Below are 15217 nucleotides of genomic sequence, written 5' to 3'. Positions count from 1 at the left end.
CTGGCCGGGTCGTCCGGTTCACTGCACTGAACAGCACCAGGAGTGGTAATTCGGACTCTGACCTGAAGACACAGTTCCAGGGAACAGGAACTAGTGCTCCCTGGGACAGCCAGAGTGACGCTGGGGGAAGGTGGACATGCTTGGGGGGGGGGGGCCTGTCTCCTTCCCAGTAGGGGCTCTTGTCATGTCCCTACTGTGGAACAGGCCACACAGTTGAGCATCCATCACAAACAGTGGCCAACCTCACCCTTGCCTTGCCCCCAGGTCCAACAGGCTCCGAGCATTTTCACATGCCAGCCTTCCTGTGCTCATGCCCCCAACTGAGTCCCCTTCGCACAGTGCCTGGTGCCGTTGTCTATTCTGCAAACCCCGAGGGCCTAAACACCTAGGATTGCTGCCTGTCCGTCCAGCATGAAGGTGCAACATGGCAGAACTCTTTGCAGCTGTAAGCTGCCAAGTGTGTGGCAGGAACACTGCTTGGCTATGAGGGGCCCGAGCCCGGCATGGGACGCCTGGCTGTGAGGGGCCTGAGGCTGGCATGAGACACCTGGGCCATACTTGTGGCTTCAAGCTTTCCTGGGCCCTGGAGGCCACAAGCCCGGGGTTTGGGCTGAACAAATGCCTGCTCACACAGGGGCCTTTGAATAGTTGCCCATCCCTCTCATGGGGCTCCATGTGATGGTGTGCATGGGGGATTCCTGCAAGTTGCATGTTCATGTGTGGATGTGTCTGCATAGCGACTGTGTGGGGTGGGTGCGAGCATATGTGTGTATGTGTATGTGCTTGCAAAGTCTCCAGGGCCATGAGCCGGCACGTGGGTACTAACCACACAGCTGTGTGGCCAAGTGACCAAGACTCAACTCCAGATGGTGGAGGGGACGGCATCAGCAGGAGTCAGTTTAATTGGCAGTGCACGTGGTCAGTGGACGAAGGTGGCCGTGACCCAGCTTCTGCTCCCTCCCCAGGATAATGCAGCAAACGAGTGCACCTCCGGGAGCAGTCAGCAGCATTATAAGAGCCTGCTGGTGTGGGCACAGAGGTTGTGGTCCAAGTAGGTGCTAGAAACGCACTGGACAGCTGGGCGCTGGACAGGCAGCCCAGGGCCACACGTGCGCTGCAGGCTCAGGCCGCCTCACTTGTCCCTGAAGCTGGCCTTTCTCTTCTCCACAAAGGCAGCCATACCTTCCTTACGGTCATCCTGCAGGGAAGAGAGAGCACAGCTGAGCTGAGCTTGTGACACACACACCTCATTTCTTCTCTGGGAACCCAAACCATCCTTCACTTCTCTTTCCTAAGCCCCGGAGCTGTGACTGGCGGAAGAGTGAGGTGGGCAATGCGAGGAGCCGCCCGTGGGGAGAGGCAGCCTTGCCCGAGGGGCTTACAAGGCAGCATGTGATGTGCCTGTAACCGGACCTCCAGTCCCAGCATCTCCAGTGGAAGGCTCCCCAGCAGCCTGTGGAGTAACCTAGCCAAGGGCAGCAGGCTCCCTCACGGTGGGGAGGAACTGGGATGACACCTGACCCACACCCAGCACCCCTGTGTGGGTGATGGGGAGACACCCGTGTATGTGATGCAGGGGGTGGGCACTCACAGTGGCAAATGTGGAGTAGAACAGCTTCTTCTCCAGCTTGTTTCCCTCCGTCAGCGTCATCTCGAAGGCTGGAAAGGAGGGCCAGGGTCATAGCCTCATTGGGTTGGGCCCCCAGCCCAGGCCTCCTCGGGCAACTCAGTGGCAAAGTGCCTGGGGCTGGGAGGCCTCCCTGTAGCTGCCCCTTGGGGCCATCTCCAACAGGATGGACAAGCCACTGCCCCATGCTGAACACCGAGGTCATAGCCACATTGCTAGCAGAGAGAGCTGGAAAACCTGGAGATGGGTCTGCCCCAGCCTAGTCCACCATCCCTGCAGTGAGCTTCCTGAGGAGTGACCATCTCACCTGCATTCACCGACTCTTTGGCTATGGCTGTGATGATCTTGGAGTTGCCGGCAATCTTCTCCGCGCACCGGATGGCCTCCTCCACCAGTGTGTCAACAGGGAAAACCTTGCTCACGAGACCTGGAGCACAACATGGGCTCACGAGCATGGCAACTGAGCTTGCGGTCGGTCACTGCACTATGACAGGCAGGCTGGGCCATCCTGGTGACTGACGGGCACCCCTCTGCATGCTATGTGGTTAGGATGCTGGGGTTTCCTTGCTTGTGCTGGAGTAGGTGTTGGGGTCCTGGGGTCCTCTGCCTGCTCTGGGGTCATATTCCTGGGATTCCCTCTACCTGTGCTAGAGTTGGGGTTATAGCTGTAGGGTCCCCCGACCATCCTGGAGTAGGGGTTGGGGTCCTGGCACTCTTGTGCTATGGTTCCCTCTGTCGCCAAGCCAGCTCCCCAATGTTTCAAAGTTGTCAGACTCACGGTAGCCAGAGACTCCCGGCCGTACCTGCCTGATGGGCCTCCTGGGCTGAGATCCGGTCACCAGTGAGGACCATTTCCATGGCTAGTGACTTCCCCACAGCACGGGTGAGCCTCTGGGTGCCCCCTGCACCTGTGTGGAGAGAGGCTGCTGGCTACCACTGGCTCTGGGATCAGCCAGGATAGAGCCAGCTCTCCCAAGCCCAAGACCTGCATGGCCTAACCCATAGGCCACGGAGGGCACCATCTCTCTCCCGGCCCGCCTGGTGGCCCTCATGGACAGAAGGTGATACTCCTTGGCAAATTCCCAGGGAGGCAGGAGTGGTCGGAATGAGAGTCATGTGGGGCAGAGGCTGTGGAACTGGCAGTTACCTTGTTCCCTATTGGGACCAAGCACATGGGTGTGAGAGCTGTTGGGGGTGAGCCCCAGCTCTGTGTGCCCCACTGAGCACACGGCCTCAGGCCATGTTCAACTCCCTGGCGCCTGCCCTGGCCTTAGGCAGTGACCAGATCTGGGGCCACTGGTTGGGGCACCTGGCACTCACCTGGAATGGTGCCCAGCAGGATCTCTGGTTGTCCAAACTGCGCTTTCTCGCCAGCGTAGATGATATCACACATCATGGCCAGCTCACAGCCCCCACCCAGCTGCAAGCAGACACCTGGCTTCAGCCCTGGCACCCGAGCTCTAACAGAGGAAGACGCAACCCAGAAAGGGCACTAGGGGAGCCAGGTGGGCCCCCTCCCCACCAGCCCCCCCGACTCTTGGCCCCTCTGAGGTGAGCGCCCAGCACAGTTCCCACTCACAGCATAACCGTTGACAGCTGCAATGATTGGCTTCTTGACCTGAGTGAGCTCATCCCAGTGGTTCAGGAAGTTGCTGGAGTAGCAGTCCTGGAAGGTGTGGTTCTGCATCTCCTTGATGTCGGCCCCAGCTGGGGTGGGTACAAGAGCTCAGAAGGCATCTAGGCCAGTAGACCTGGTCCGCAGTAGAACCAGGGCCTGCTGTGTGGGCACCTCACTGAGCTCCAGGGGTGTGCACCCTCCCTGGGGCCACCCCCACCCTGATCACCTGCGAATGCCTTGTCCCCACCCGTGAGCACGATGGCGCCCACGGCTGGGTCCTCCTGGAAGGTCTTCAGCGCCTGGTTGAGTTCCTTGATGAGGTCATTGCAGAGGGCATTCAGTGCCTTGGGGCGGTTCAGCTGGATTAGCCCCACGCTGCCGCCACGACCCCTCTTATCCACAAGGATGAAGTTAAACCCAGTACCTGGGGGGAGAAGCAGAGGGGTCATGGAGTGGTCCTGGGTGGGTCCCGGCCCCATTCCCTGCTGCTCCACTTGGTGTCCCTAGGAAAGCCACGGGAGCTGCACTCCCCCACAACCACGTGGACACACGGAGTTGCACAACCAACTAACCAGGCAGCCTCCAGCTGGCCAGAGGCCTTGGCACTTGGCACAGGTACAAGCCAAGAACCAGGTAGGGACTATCGCACGGCCCAGAAAACTCAAGAGAGCTGGGAGGGGCTCCTACAGGTACTGGGGTGGGTTTAGGGGGCACAATCAGTCTGGGGTGTGGGACAGGCTCAGGAGCAGGTGGGGCGCAGGTCGGGGTCATGTGGGGGGAGGGTGGGCCATGGTCAGGTGACAGTAGCAGGCCCAGCCTTAGGGTGTCCGATCCCGCGCACCCCTGATGCACTCACCCGAGGCATAGGTGCGCAGTGTTGGGCTGCGGGTTGGGACGTGCAGCAGGCGGCGGACAGGGAGCAGGAGCACACGAGCTGCAGCCATGGCACTCTGGGGACGACTCACTCCGCCTGGCGCGACCGCCACTCAGGGCCCGCTCCGCCCACTGGCCAGCGTCGCGAGACCCTGCGGCACCGCGAGAGCGCTCGGGCGCGGAGTGGGCGGTGCCCCCAACATCCCGGAAGTCGTGTGGGTGGCCCGGGGCCACAGTGTCCCGGGGCGGGGATGCAGGGGAGCCCGTTAGCCCGGGCGCTTCCCAGTCCCATGGGCCGCGGCGCAGTGCAGAGAATGCCGCTACAGTCCGGAGCCCGGCCCTCGGGATTCTGGGCAAGATCCTCCTCGAACTCAGTCTCTTCCCAGTCTCTGCAGCAGTGACCCCTCCTACAGCCCAGGAGGTGGGGCTCGGGCGGGGACTGCTGGTCGGAAGGCCTCCCTGCCCACCTGCGCCAACTGGGTCCCGGCTTCCACGACCCCCTGGGGGCCGCTCCTAGGGACCAGCCCTCGGCAGGTGCAGCGCGCGGCAAGCGAGCGCGACCCGCGTCAGTCTTCGTGGCGCGCCCTCCCCCGGCCCTGCCCCTCGGCGCCGGTCCACCGCGCGCCGCGGCCGCCTCCGGCTCCGTCTCTCCCCGCCCCGGCCCAGCCTCGGCCCGCCTGCGGCCTCCTCCGTGGACCCCGGGCCTAGGAGCGGCGGCGACATGGACTCGAGGGGCGGCAGCACGGAGGGCCCGCGCGGGCCGCGAGTGCTGGTGGTGGGCGCTGGCATCGCGGGGCTGGGCGCGGCCCAGAGGCTCTGCCGCCACCCCGCCACCCCGCATCTTCGGGTCCTGGAGGCTACGGCCCGGGCCGGGGGCCGCATCCGCTCCGAGCGCAGCTTCGGTAACCGTCTTCCTGAGTCCTCCCTCCCCCCAACCCATTCCGAACCCAAACGGCCCGGCCCGAACCCCTAGCCTGTGCCCAGGCCTCACCGGCCAGATTTCCCTGTTCCTGGAGTGAATGCGCCGTCTTGCCCTCGTGATTCGCAGAAACTGCTGCTCACAGGGAGTGGGGTACACCTGCCTAGTCCTACACAGTGGCTCCAGCCCCTCAACCTGGGATCTTCAGGCACCTTACAAACCAGGGATACCCAGAGAACAGTCCTCTGCACTGCTTCTGGCAGCCTGAGGAAGGAGGGCTCTCCAGGTGATATCTTTTGTTCCCTCCCAGGTGGTGTGGTGGAAGTGGGCGCACACTGGATCCATGGCCCCTCGCAGGGCAACCCTGTCTTCCAGCTGGCTGCCAAGTATGGGCTCCTGGGGGAGAAGGAGCTGTCGGAAGAGAACCAGCTGCTGGAGACAGGGGGCCACGTGGGACTGCCCTCCGTGTGCTACACCGACTCAGGGACCAGCGTGAGCTTGGAGCTGGTAGCAGAGATGGCCAGCCTTTTTTATGGCCTCGTGGACCAGACGCGGGAGTTCCTGCACTCAGCCAGGCCCCCCGTGGCCAGCGTTGGCGAGTTCCTCAAGCAGGAGATTGGCCAGTTGGCAGCCGGCTGGACAGAGGATGAGGGCAGCCGGCAGCTGAAGCTGGCCATCCTGAACACCTTCTTCAACCTGGAGTGCTGTGTGAGTGGCACCCACAGCATGGACTTGGTGGCCCTTGCGCCCTTTGGGGAGTACACAGTGCTGCCTGGCCTGGACTGCACCTTTTCGGGGTAAGTGCCCCGCCCCTGCACTCCCCTCTTCTCCCCAGTGTGGTGTTTGGGTCCCCCCATGGGTGCTGGAAGTGGAGGGGGTGGACAGGGTCTAAACCACCCCCATTTGGCTACTTGGAAAGTTGTTTTAATTCGAATGAGACAGGAAAAGCAACAGAACTGTGCCCACTTCCTCCTCATTGCACTGGCTGAGGGCTCCCCGTTCTTAGGAGTCCTGGTGCTAGTGTGGGCCCTGAACCCTGGCACTGATTTTAACCCTGACTCTCACCTGGGAAGCTGTGTTTTCCTCTAAGCCCCCCAAACCTACTCCCTGCACCCCAGCCCTTGGGCCTCCCTGTCTCACCTTTCGGGGGCTGGGAAAGGTGGGCCTGGCGTCTCCTAGGGGCTACCAAGGACTCACGGATCACCTGGCGGCCTCCCTGCCCAAGGACACGCTGGTCTTCAACAAGCCTGTGAAGACTGTGCACTGGAACGGGGCCTTTGAGGCAGCGGCGTTTCCTGGCGAGACCTTCCCTGTCCTGGTGGAGTGCGAGGATGGGGACCGCTTGCCTGCCCACCATGTCATCATCACCGTGCCCCTGGGTAGGCCTCACTGCCCATTACCTCTGGATCTTCCAGGCCATGGCAGGCCCATGTGACCTTGTTCACTCTGGGTTTCCTGTGGTGTGGCTGGCCCATATCCCTGACCTTGCTGGAGCTGCTGGCATGGTGGCAGCTGAGCAGATCCCGGCTGGAATTCCAGGTTTCCTAAAGGAGCAGATGGACAGCTTCTTCGAGCCACCACTGCCTGCTGAGAAGGTAGAGGCCATTCAGAAACTGGGATTTGGGACCAACAACAAGATCTTCCTGGAGTTTGAGGAGCCATTCTGGGAGCCAGGCTGTCAGTACATCCAGCTGGTGTGGGAGGACAGCTCACCCCTGCAAGACGCCCGCCCCGTTCAGCCCGACACCTGGGTCAGGAAGCTCATTGGTTTTATCGTGCTGCCTCCCTGCGGGTACGTTGTGTCCTGCCATCTGGGGTGGCTGCATGGTTTTGACTGGGTGGGGGTCTCAGGAGCCTGTGAGATGCTGGCTATAGGCACAGATAGAATCCATGTGGGCAGGGGTCTCCTCTGGGGACCCAGTGGGGGTGCCCTGCCCGGGCTGTCCATCACTAAGAAGGAGGGACAGAATTCTGAGAGGGAAAGGAGGGGTCCCCACCTGCCATGCCCACTCAGCTCATGACTTGTAGGCTCAGGTGGGCAGGAGGCAGGTGATGTGACTGCAGAGAGAGGGAGTGGCCTGTGGTGGGGAGGGGCAGCAGGGCTGGCCGCCTGTCCCAGGTTTGGCAGTGCAGGATGTGCTGTATTGCTTAGGACGTGGGAAGCCCTGGGTGTCACTGTGGGGTGCTGGCCATGGCTTGGGCAGTGGCTCTTGGTATCTGTGGTCCCAGGACCCTCTGGATGCCTCCAAGGAAGGGGGGTCCTTGGCCACCTGGGTCTGTGCGTGTGCTGCTACACTGAGCCATTTGCCCGCTTGTGATACGGTCACTTAGCTTCCCGCCGTGCAGTCTCAGACAGATGATGGTCACGGACTGGTGTTCCTGTTGGTCACTGCTGATACTGTTCAGGGCCAGGTTGTGTTTTCTAAAATGCTCACATCTTGGGGGTCCCTCTAGTGGGGACCTGGACGACCCCACCGAGAAGAATTTGAGACACAGGGGATGAACCAGTGCACACTTTATTGAGTTATACTAGGCAACTTGTACCATGATTTTTGCAGGGCAAACAGGCAGATGAAAGTTACTAGTTAACAATAGCACATGAGCTACTCTAACAATAGATCACAAGGGATTTGGAGAACAATCAACAGGTCTTGGGCAACGGGATAAGTGAACATGAGTTACAGGAACCAGTAACGTTGAACAAACAGATCCAACTAGAAAAGGAATCTAACAGAACTTTGTATTCATATGTTCAGGCCACAATCACTAAAAAAAGGAAGATGAAGACGCCTCACACCCCTCCAATTACATTTAGCTAGCAATGCAGCCAGCAATCTCAATAGGAAGTTTGCTTCCTGCGTAATTCTCAGTCTGCAGAGAACATGAGATTTGGGGTCCTTTGAGCATTTGGCGGTCTGGGTTTTTCTTTTGGGGGGGTCCTTCAACACCCATAATTTTGACAGTGATCCAAGGCTTGGGGGCCATTTGCAACTTTGCAACCTAAAATTCTGTGGAAGCACTATGCAGTGAAAGGCTGCTCCCTGCAGGCAGCTTGTCTCACTACCTGGACTCTGCTCAGGGAGGACCGGACAGAGCTCCTGCTTCCGGGGCTGGGTGGCACATGCCAGGGCAGGCAGTGGCACCAGTATGTCCTGACAGTTTAGAGCCTGTGCTGGGGTCCCTGCTGGGTCTGAGAGCACTGGATCAACACTGGGGTCTTTAGGATGTGAGTGCTGCCTGGCTGACGCTCAGATCTCAGCCTTCTGTCCATGCAGGTCTGCCCACGTCCTGTGTGGGTTCATTGCGGGGCTTGAGTCGGAGTTCATGGAGACACTGTCAGATGATGAAGTGCTCTTGTCCCTGACCAGTGTGCTCCGCAAGGTGACAGGTGTGTGAAGGGCAGGGCACCAGTGTGGGTGTTGGCTCTGCCCGTGGGGTCCAGGCCTAGTCAGGCTCGGGGCAGGGAGTGTCCATCACACCAGGCCCCCTGACCTTCAGTCTTGGCTACTGATGTGGGAGCTGCGGCCTGCTGCTGGGGGCAGGGGGTGCTGGGAGGAGGGCGGGCTACAGGCAGCAGGTTAGGGTGCCAGGAACTTGTTCTTGGAGCACCCTCCCACGCCGAAGTCAGTGTGGGAACCACAGGGCCCACAGGGTCCAGGCTTTCCTGTTCCACCCCACTGTGGGTGGCTGCAGGCCGACCTGGTCTCTCTGCGCTGCAGGGAACCCGCAGCTGCCCGCACCCAGGAGTGTGCTGCGGTCGCGCTGGCACAGTGCCCCCTACAGCCGCGGCTCCTACAGCTACGTGGCTGTGGGCAGCACTGGCCGGGACATCGACCTGCTGGCCCAGCCGCTGCCCGCGGAGGGCCCCAAGCCCCAGGTAGGAGATGGGCCGGGGTTCCGGGGCCTGGGAGCTGCCGCCTTTTGAACATTGGTTCATTCGCCCTTAACTTGGAAACGTGTGAGCACGTCAGAGCTGCAGATGCAGGGCCGACCCCCTCGGGGGTCCCCCGTGGGCAGCCTGCTGCTCTCCCCGAGAGGCGGCTGTGTGACCCTGCCTTCCTCCACAGCTGCAGCTCCTGTTTGCGGGAGAGGCCACGCACCGCACGTTCTACTCGACCACGCACGGAGCCCTGCTGTCCGGCTGGCGCGAGGCCGAGCGCCTGGCGGGGCTGTGGGAGCCGCAGGCGCCGCGCCCCTGGCCCCGGCTCTAGCCCCGCCGCCCGCACATAAAGCAGCTGAAATGACCGTCGTGTTCCGCGTCGTCCTTGCCGCCGTCCCCAGGGCCCTCCGTGCGCGCTGTGGGCGTCCACTGAGCGCCAGACGTTACACCATCTTTATAAACGTCTGAAAAAGCCCAAAGTCAAGGGTTTAGCCACATTTCCCAGAGCGCACGTCGGCGGACGGCGCCTGCGCAGTGTCGCGGCCCCGCCCACGCCGGAAGAACTGGCGTGCGCATGCGCGCATTTCGCCGCAGAGCCCGTAGCTTCCGGTAGGGGCGCGTCCGGACCGGCGTCATGAGGTGGACTTCGTGCGCGCTGACCGCCGTCCGGGCCGCATGGCGGGAGGGCGCTGCCCCGCGCGGCCAGGACGTGGCGCGCTGGTTCCCCGGCCACATGGCCAAGGGTGAGGTTTCGGCTGCGCTGTGCTTCCACCCCAGCCTTCGACCCTGCGGGAGGACGGAGCGGCGCCGTGTCCATGGGCTGCCCGACCTGCTCGTGAGTCGCCGGCTGCAGCTTCCCGAACCGGGGAGTGGGCACGGCCTGGCCCCGCCCCCGGCCAGGAGTGGGCACGGCCAGGCCCCGCCCCCGGCCAGGAGTGGGCACGGCCTGGCCCCGCCCCCGCCGGGGAGTGGGCATGGCCTGGCCCCGCCCCCGCCCGGGAGTGGGCACAGCCTGGCCCCGCCCCCGCCGGGGAGTGGGCACCGCCTGGCCTCTCTCAGCTGCTCCCGCCTTGTCTAGTTCTCGGCCGGCCTTGTGTCTTCCAGGCTTGAAGAAGATGCAGAGCAGCCTGAAGCAGGTGGACTGCATTGTCGAGGTCCGCGATGCTCGGATATCCTCTCGGGGTCTGCGGTCAGCCTGGGCTGTTGGCGGTGAAGCACGTTGGGGCCCTGTGCGCAGTCCTGGTGTGGGGTCCAGCTACACGTTTGAGTGTGTGTGTGTTGGATTTTGTCTGCTGAGCCAGGCTGAAGCCAGGCGCCCAGTCCAGATCCCTGGGGTGGGTGGCCAGGACCGCTGCCCCCTGGGGTGTATCAGCAGGAAAATTGGTCAGGAGTGGGCAACTCAGTCACCCAGGCATCCCTTGGGGGATCCCTGCACCCTGGGAGCGGTGGACGGTGGGGTTCGCCAGGCGTGCTGGGCAGAGGTGTTCTTGGCAGTGTGTGCCTGCCTGATAAAGTGTGCTGTCACGTGCCAGTATCGGGTACGGTGTGCTGGGACCGCACAGCGACCCTCTCCTGTGGTCAGCTGCACCGCTGGGATGTGACACAAGGGGCCCCTGGGCGTGGCCTTCTGACAAGCCCCTGTCTGCCTGGTGAGGGGGTGGGGGCTGCAGGTGTCCTGGGTCAGGTGGCTCTGAGGCTGGTTATGTCTGGGTAGATCCAAAGCCATTCTCTGTACCCTTGTCTTGCTTGGGAGACTGTGATGGCCACCACACTGGCACTGGGGATGGGCTGACACTGGAGCCTGCCTGGGCGCTGACACTTGGCTTCTGACTGGCAGACAGAGGCACAGGGTGCTCATGCTTTGAAGGACATTTGTCTTAACTTGGACACATCCCATTTGCAAGCCACAATTCCGTGTTCCAGGAGACGCTTGGGCTTAAGCCTCACCTGCTGGTCCTCAACAAGATGGACTTGGCAGATCTGACGGAGCGGCAGGTAAAGTCTTTTAGGCTTTGCGCTGGTCCTTTGCCCTGTGGGGCATCCAGCTTGGACTCATACCATGGACAGGAATCAGGCTTTCCAGCCAGAGTCTGATATTGGCCTTGGTGGGGCCATGTAATAGGCACTATGTCCATGGTGTGGCCGCTGGTGGCCCCTAACAGGGCCACTCTGCTGAGAAACTGACTCCAGTTTCTCAAGTTCATGTCCCTTAAGTTCATCTGCATGAGTGTAATGTGAGAGATGGGTGACCATGGTGGTCCCATTGTCCACACTTGCTGGGTGGCCCCGGCCCTGCTGCTGGTGACAGGAAGCTGGGCCTGGGACTCCAGCCACTGAACGGGTCCCAGCCCTGGGATCACCTGCTGCACTGGAGCTGCTGTGGGGGGCAGAGCAGGTGTCAGGGTCCTTGGCGTGGAAGCCCTCCTTGTTACTAAGTCCCATGCTGTGTGGAGGTCCCAGAGCCCCAAGCACAGCCAGCCACAGGTCAGGTCCTGGAGGTGGGTGGAAAGTGGAGCAGCTGGCATTAGGCTTGGTGCACACGGGTCACCGGCCCAGTTGTGTTAGAAGTGATGCCAGCTGCACACTAAATGCTGATCTCCATAGCTGCATGGAGGGACTAATGTGGCTGAGACTTCTGAGCTGTGGATGGAGCAGCGGCTTGGGCCAGGCTCTGCTACCCACAGCTGGTCTCTGTGTTAGTCTGGATCCTCATGGGGAAAGAAACAAGCTTAGTGATGAACTTTTGTGCATGAAAGAATCTTGTTTCCCAGCCAATAATTGACCATACAGTCTTATACTTGAATGTCTGTCTATACATGTTAGCGGTGACATAACTACAACACTGCTATCCATGTTAGTGATGTCACAGCTACAACACTGCCATCCATATTAGTGATGTCACAGCTACAACAATGATCTGCATGTTAGGCTTCCCACGTACTAGTGATGACAACACTATAGCCCTGATTGAATTGTAGTGGTCATTCATGCCAGTAATAGCACAGGGCACAGATACTCCACTATCCATTTCTGTATGGGTTTCTGTGTTGTGTTGTGCTGGGTCATTCCATGGCTGGAGTGGAGCTAGCTGAGAGGTGGTCAGATGAGGGAGATCCTGCAGCCTGGCTTCCCGCGTGGGTGCTGATGGCCTCCGATTCTTCCTGCCCTCCCGTGGGTCCAGCCCTTGCTGCCAAGCATCCCTTCCAACCTAGGTCCTCGGTTGTGGCCTTGTTGCCTCATCCACAGTGATCCAGCAGCTTCCCCTCTGTTTCAGAAAATTACACAGCTGTTGGAGGAGGGAGAAGGCCTGAGGCACGTTGTGTTCACCAATTGTGTGAAGGACCAGAATGTCCAGCAGGTGAGTCCTTGGCTCTGCTGCTGAGCGCAGTGTTGCCAAGGCTGTACGAGAAGCTGTGTCCGGGGATCCTGGGGGTGGTGAGGTCTCCAGGGGTCCTCTCCTCTAGCTGAGGACCAGGCTGTGGAGTCCTTGCTAGATAGGAGCGTTCACAGCCTTGGTGCTTGGTAATAGACTGCTCCGTGGGTGCTCACGGCTGCATGTGTGGTGGAAGATGGCCAAGGGGCCAGACTACCCTGGGCACGGCCCTACTGGCCCCTATGGGCAACAGGAGCAGCACATGTGTGTCCTGGCCTGTTACGGCTTGGCTGGCCTCTGTGATTGGGACACCTGTGTGCGCCTGAGGAATGCAGGTCAAGGATGTATTTCACACGAGAGACATGGTGTGTGAAGGTGACTGTGTCTGTTACCTGATGAGGTGAGGGGGAGACAGGATGGGACCTTTGTGTTGAAGGGACAAGAAGTGGTCAGTGGGGATGGCTCCGTATGTGTTTGTCCTGCAGATCATCCCGATGGTCTCGGAGTTGATCAGGAACAGCTGCCGCTACCACCGAGAAGAGGTGGGTGTGGGGCCAGGGGCTCTGGGAGGATGTAGGTGCGATCTCAGGCTCGGCCCTTCCCATGTGTGCTGCAGGCATGAGCCTCTGCCCTTGGCTCCTTCACTGGGAAGGGCCGAGCTCCACGGCCTGGTGCGGAGTGACTGAGGCTTTGTGGCCCCCTGGACGTGGCCCTATGAGTGTGGCCAAGGCCTTGTGGCTCTGTGGGTGTGGCTGGGGGCAGGCAGAGGCCTTGTGGCCCTGTAGGTGTGGCTGGAGACAGTGACTGAGTTTTGTGGACTTTGCAGAATCTGGACTACTGTGTCATGGTGGTCGGAATTCCCAATGTGGGCAAATCCTCCCTCATCAACTCCCTTCGGAGGCAGCACCTCAGGAAAGGTAGTGTGCTGGGTTCTGAGCTGGGTCTGCCCCAGGCAGCTGCCAGGCCTGCTGTGACCCATACAGAGGTTTGAGGGGCTGGGGGGAGGTGGGGCTGTGGGCCTGCCTTTCAGTGCTGGTGCTTCCAGCCCCAGGGGGATTCTGGGGCTTCTGTCCACTTGGGAAGTTGTAGTCTGGTGTGTGGGGTTGCTGCTGGCAAAGCCCTGGGTCTGAACTTGCTGATGCCCGCTTAGGGCTTCTGAGTTGGTGAATCTGGCCATGCCCACAGCCCTTTCTGCCCTGCAGGGAAGGCCACCAGGGTGGGTGGTGAGCCAGGAATCACCAGAGCTGTGACGTCCAGAATTCAGGTGGGCTCCTGGGCACCCACCCCTGCTGCTGCCGACTGCCCACCCCTGCTGCTGGCCAGCCCTTCCCTCCCTCCCCTGCACAGGTGTGTGAGCGGCCACCGGTGTTTCTGCTGGATACCCCTGGGGTGCTGGCTCCTCGGATTGCGAGTGTGGAGACGGGTTTGAAGCTGGCTCTGTGTGGTGAGCTGGGTCTGGGGGCCCATGCAGAGCCCCACCTGCCCATGCTGGCACAGGTACCCAGCCAGCCAGAGTGACCCTTTCTGCCCTGCTCAACGTGGACACTGCTCAGAGTCAGTGGCCTTGGATGTGAGAGCAGCTGGAGTCCTAATGACAGATGGGCAGGGGTTGAGACCGCATGGTAAGACAGGCATGGGACTTGAGAGGGCAGAAAGACAGCGCTGGGTTCCACCTCTGCATGGCCTTTCTTGGGAGTGTTAGAGTCTTTAGGGGGGCCGTGTCTCACGTTCATCTATGCCCCAGGAACCCTGCTGGACCACTTGGTCGGGGAGGAGACCATGGCCGACTTTCTCCTTCACACCCTCAACGTGCACCAGCTCCTGGGGTGAGCTAGCAGTGCTGGCCCCAGGCCTGTCCAGCTTTGGTTGGATCCTGCATCCCTTCATTGCTGTGGCATTTGGGGGCTTTGTTCAAAAACAATTAGGTTACTAGGAAACAGTCTTGGCCTGCGGCTGGTTCCTGCAGCTGCACATCTGGGTGTGGATAGCATGGGCTTTCGGCTGGGGCATCTGCCTCAGCACCCCTCGCCTGGCCATCCCTCTCGAGTGCTGGGACAGGCGTGACAGGTGAGGTCCTTGGCCTGGCAGGTATGTGCAACATTATGGCCTGGGCAGCGCCTGCTGTGACATTGAGCAGCTGCTAAAGCACGTGGCGGTGAAGCTGGGAAAGACACGGAAGGTGAAGATGCTCACAGGCACAGGTGTGGACCCCTGGTGCTGGGTGGGGAGGGAGGGTTAGGGGTGAGTGGGTGGCTTGAGAGTAGCAGCCCTTGGTGGGGGCTGAGGTCGCATGCTCACCTGGCCTTCCTGTGTCCCTCCTGGGTGGGGGCTGAGGCTGTCCTCCAGGGTCCTGCTCACTGCCCTTCCTCTGTGGCCAGGTAATTTGAATGTCATCCAGCCTGACTATCCTGCAGCAGCCCGCCACTTCCTCCAGACCTTCCGCAGTGGCCTGCTTGGCCCCGTGATGCTGGACCGTGACGTCCTGTGTGGCCAAGCCCCCACTCAGGCAGAGCTGTGACACTGCCGGAGGCCCTGCCTGTTGACTGTCGCCACTTGTGCTGCTCCTGAGGGGCGGGCTGGTGGGAGCAAGGTGAATGCCTGGGTTGCTGCTCCCTGCACAGTTGTGATGGGGGGGACGGGGTCTGCAGCGGTCAGTTCTTTGGCCAGCATAGCATTTATTTCATACGTAAGGTTCATTAAAGTGTACACAGCAGATAGCCTCTGATGTGTGGACCCAAGGGCCGCTGCCCTCTGCATTCTGCAGAGGGGAGGAGCATGGGCAGCAAGAGGCTGCAGGCCTGCAAGCACCTTGTGGCTTGTAGGATGGGGACCCTGGTCTAGTGGACAGGGTTGTGCCTTTCAGTATGGGATCCCTGGAGCCCACTCACCTGCATGCCAGGTAGGGGGCAGAACGGGCTCAGGGCGAC

The 15217-nt window shown here is 60.9% G+C and overlaps 3 protein-coding genes across 5 annotated transcripts; 2 read left to right on the top strand and 1 right to left on the bottom strand.

The window, feature by feature from the left end:
- Window positions 1-870: 870 nt before the first annotated feature.
- On the bottom strand, window positions 871-4454 carry ECHS1 (enoyl-CoA hydratase, short chain 1). The gene is made up of 8 exons (XM_040991900.1): window positions 4102-4454; window positions 3472-3669; window positions 3207-3334; window positions 2948-3047; window positions 2431-2535; window positions 1935-2054; window positions 1592-1659; window positions 871-1198 (listed from the first exon to the last, which is right to left on the bottom strand). Exons 1-8 carry the CDS (start codon window positions 4187-4189, stop codon window positions 1133-1135), a joined length of 873 nt encoding a protein of 290 aa, XP_040847834.1. The 5' UTR covers window positions 4190-4454; the 3' UTR covers window positions 871-1132.
- PAOX (polyamine oxidase) lies at window positions 4395-9282 on the top strand. 3 transcript variants are annotated; one of them, XM_040991897.1, is made up of 7 exons: window positions 4395-4539; window positions 5348-5834; window positions 6217-6416; window positions 6577-6829; window positions 8313-8425; window positions 8757-8914; window positions 9105-9282. In XM_040991897.1, exons 2-7 carry the CDS (start codon window positions 5554-5556, stop codon window positions 9246-9248), a joined length of 1149 nt encoding a protein of 382 aa, XP_040847831.1. In that variant the 5' UTR covers window positions 4395-4539; window positions 5348-5553; the 3' UTR covers window positions 9249-9282. The 3 variants fall into 3 exon arrangements, with proteins under 3 accessions (XP_040847831.1, XP_040847832.1, XP_040847830.1); XM_040991896.1 differs by lacking the exon at window positions 4395-4539 and adding an exon at window positions 4658-5020; XM_040991898.1 differs by lacking the exons at window positions 5348-5834; window positions 6217-6416 and having other exon boundaries at window positions 4481-5020.
- A 103-nt stretch (window positions 9283-9385) lies between these two features.
- MTG1 (mitochondrial ribosome associated GTPase 1) lies at window positions 9386-15003 on the top strand. Its single transcript, XM_040991899.1, has 11 exons — window positions 9386-9660; window positions 10022-10086; window positions 10808-10912; window positions 12192-12275; window positions 12776-12832; window positions 13117-13207; window positions 13493-13554; window positions 13638-13734; window positions 14035-14116; window positions 14379-14491; window positions 14669-15003. Exons 1-11 carry the CDS (start codon window positions 9552-9554, stop codon window positions 14806-14808), a joined length of 1005 nt encoding a protein of 334 aa, XP_040847833.1. The 5' UTR covers window positions 9386-9551; the 3' UTR covers window positions 14809-15003.
- Window positions 15004-15217: the final 214 nt, after the last annotated feature.

Source organism: Ochotona curzoniae, unplaced genomic scaffold, assembly GCF_017591425.1.
Source record: "Ochotona curzoniae isolate NIBS_2020 unplaced genomic scaffold, NIBS_Ocur_1.0 contig_66, whole genome shotgun sequence".
Taxonomy (NCBI): Eukaryota; Metazoa; Chordata; class Mammalia; order Lagomorpha; family Ochotonidae; genus Ochotona; species Ochotona curzoniae.
This window is presented reverse-complemented; position numbering and strand designations above follow the sequence as displayed.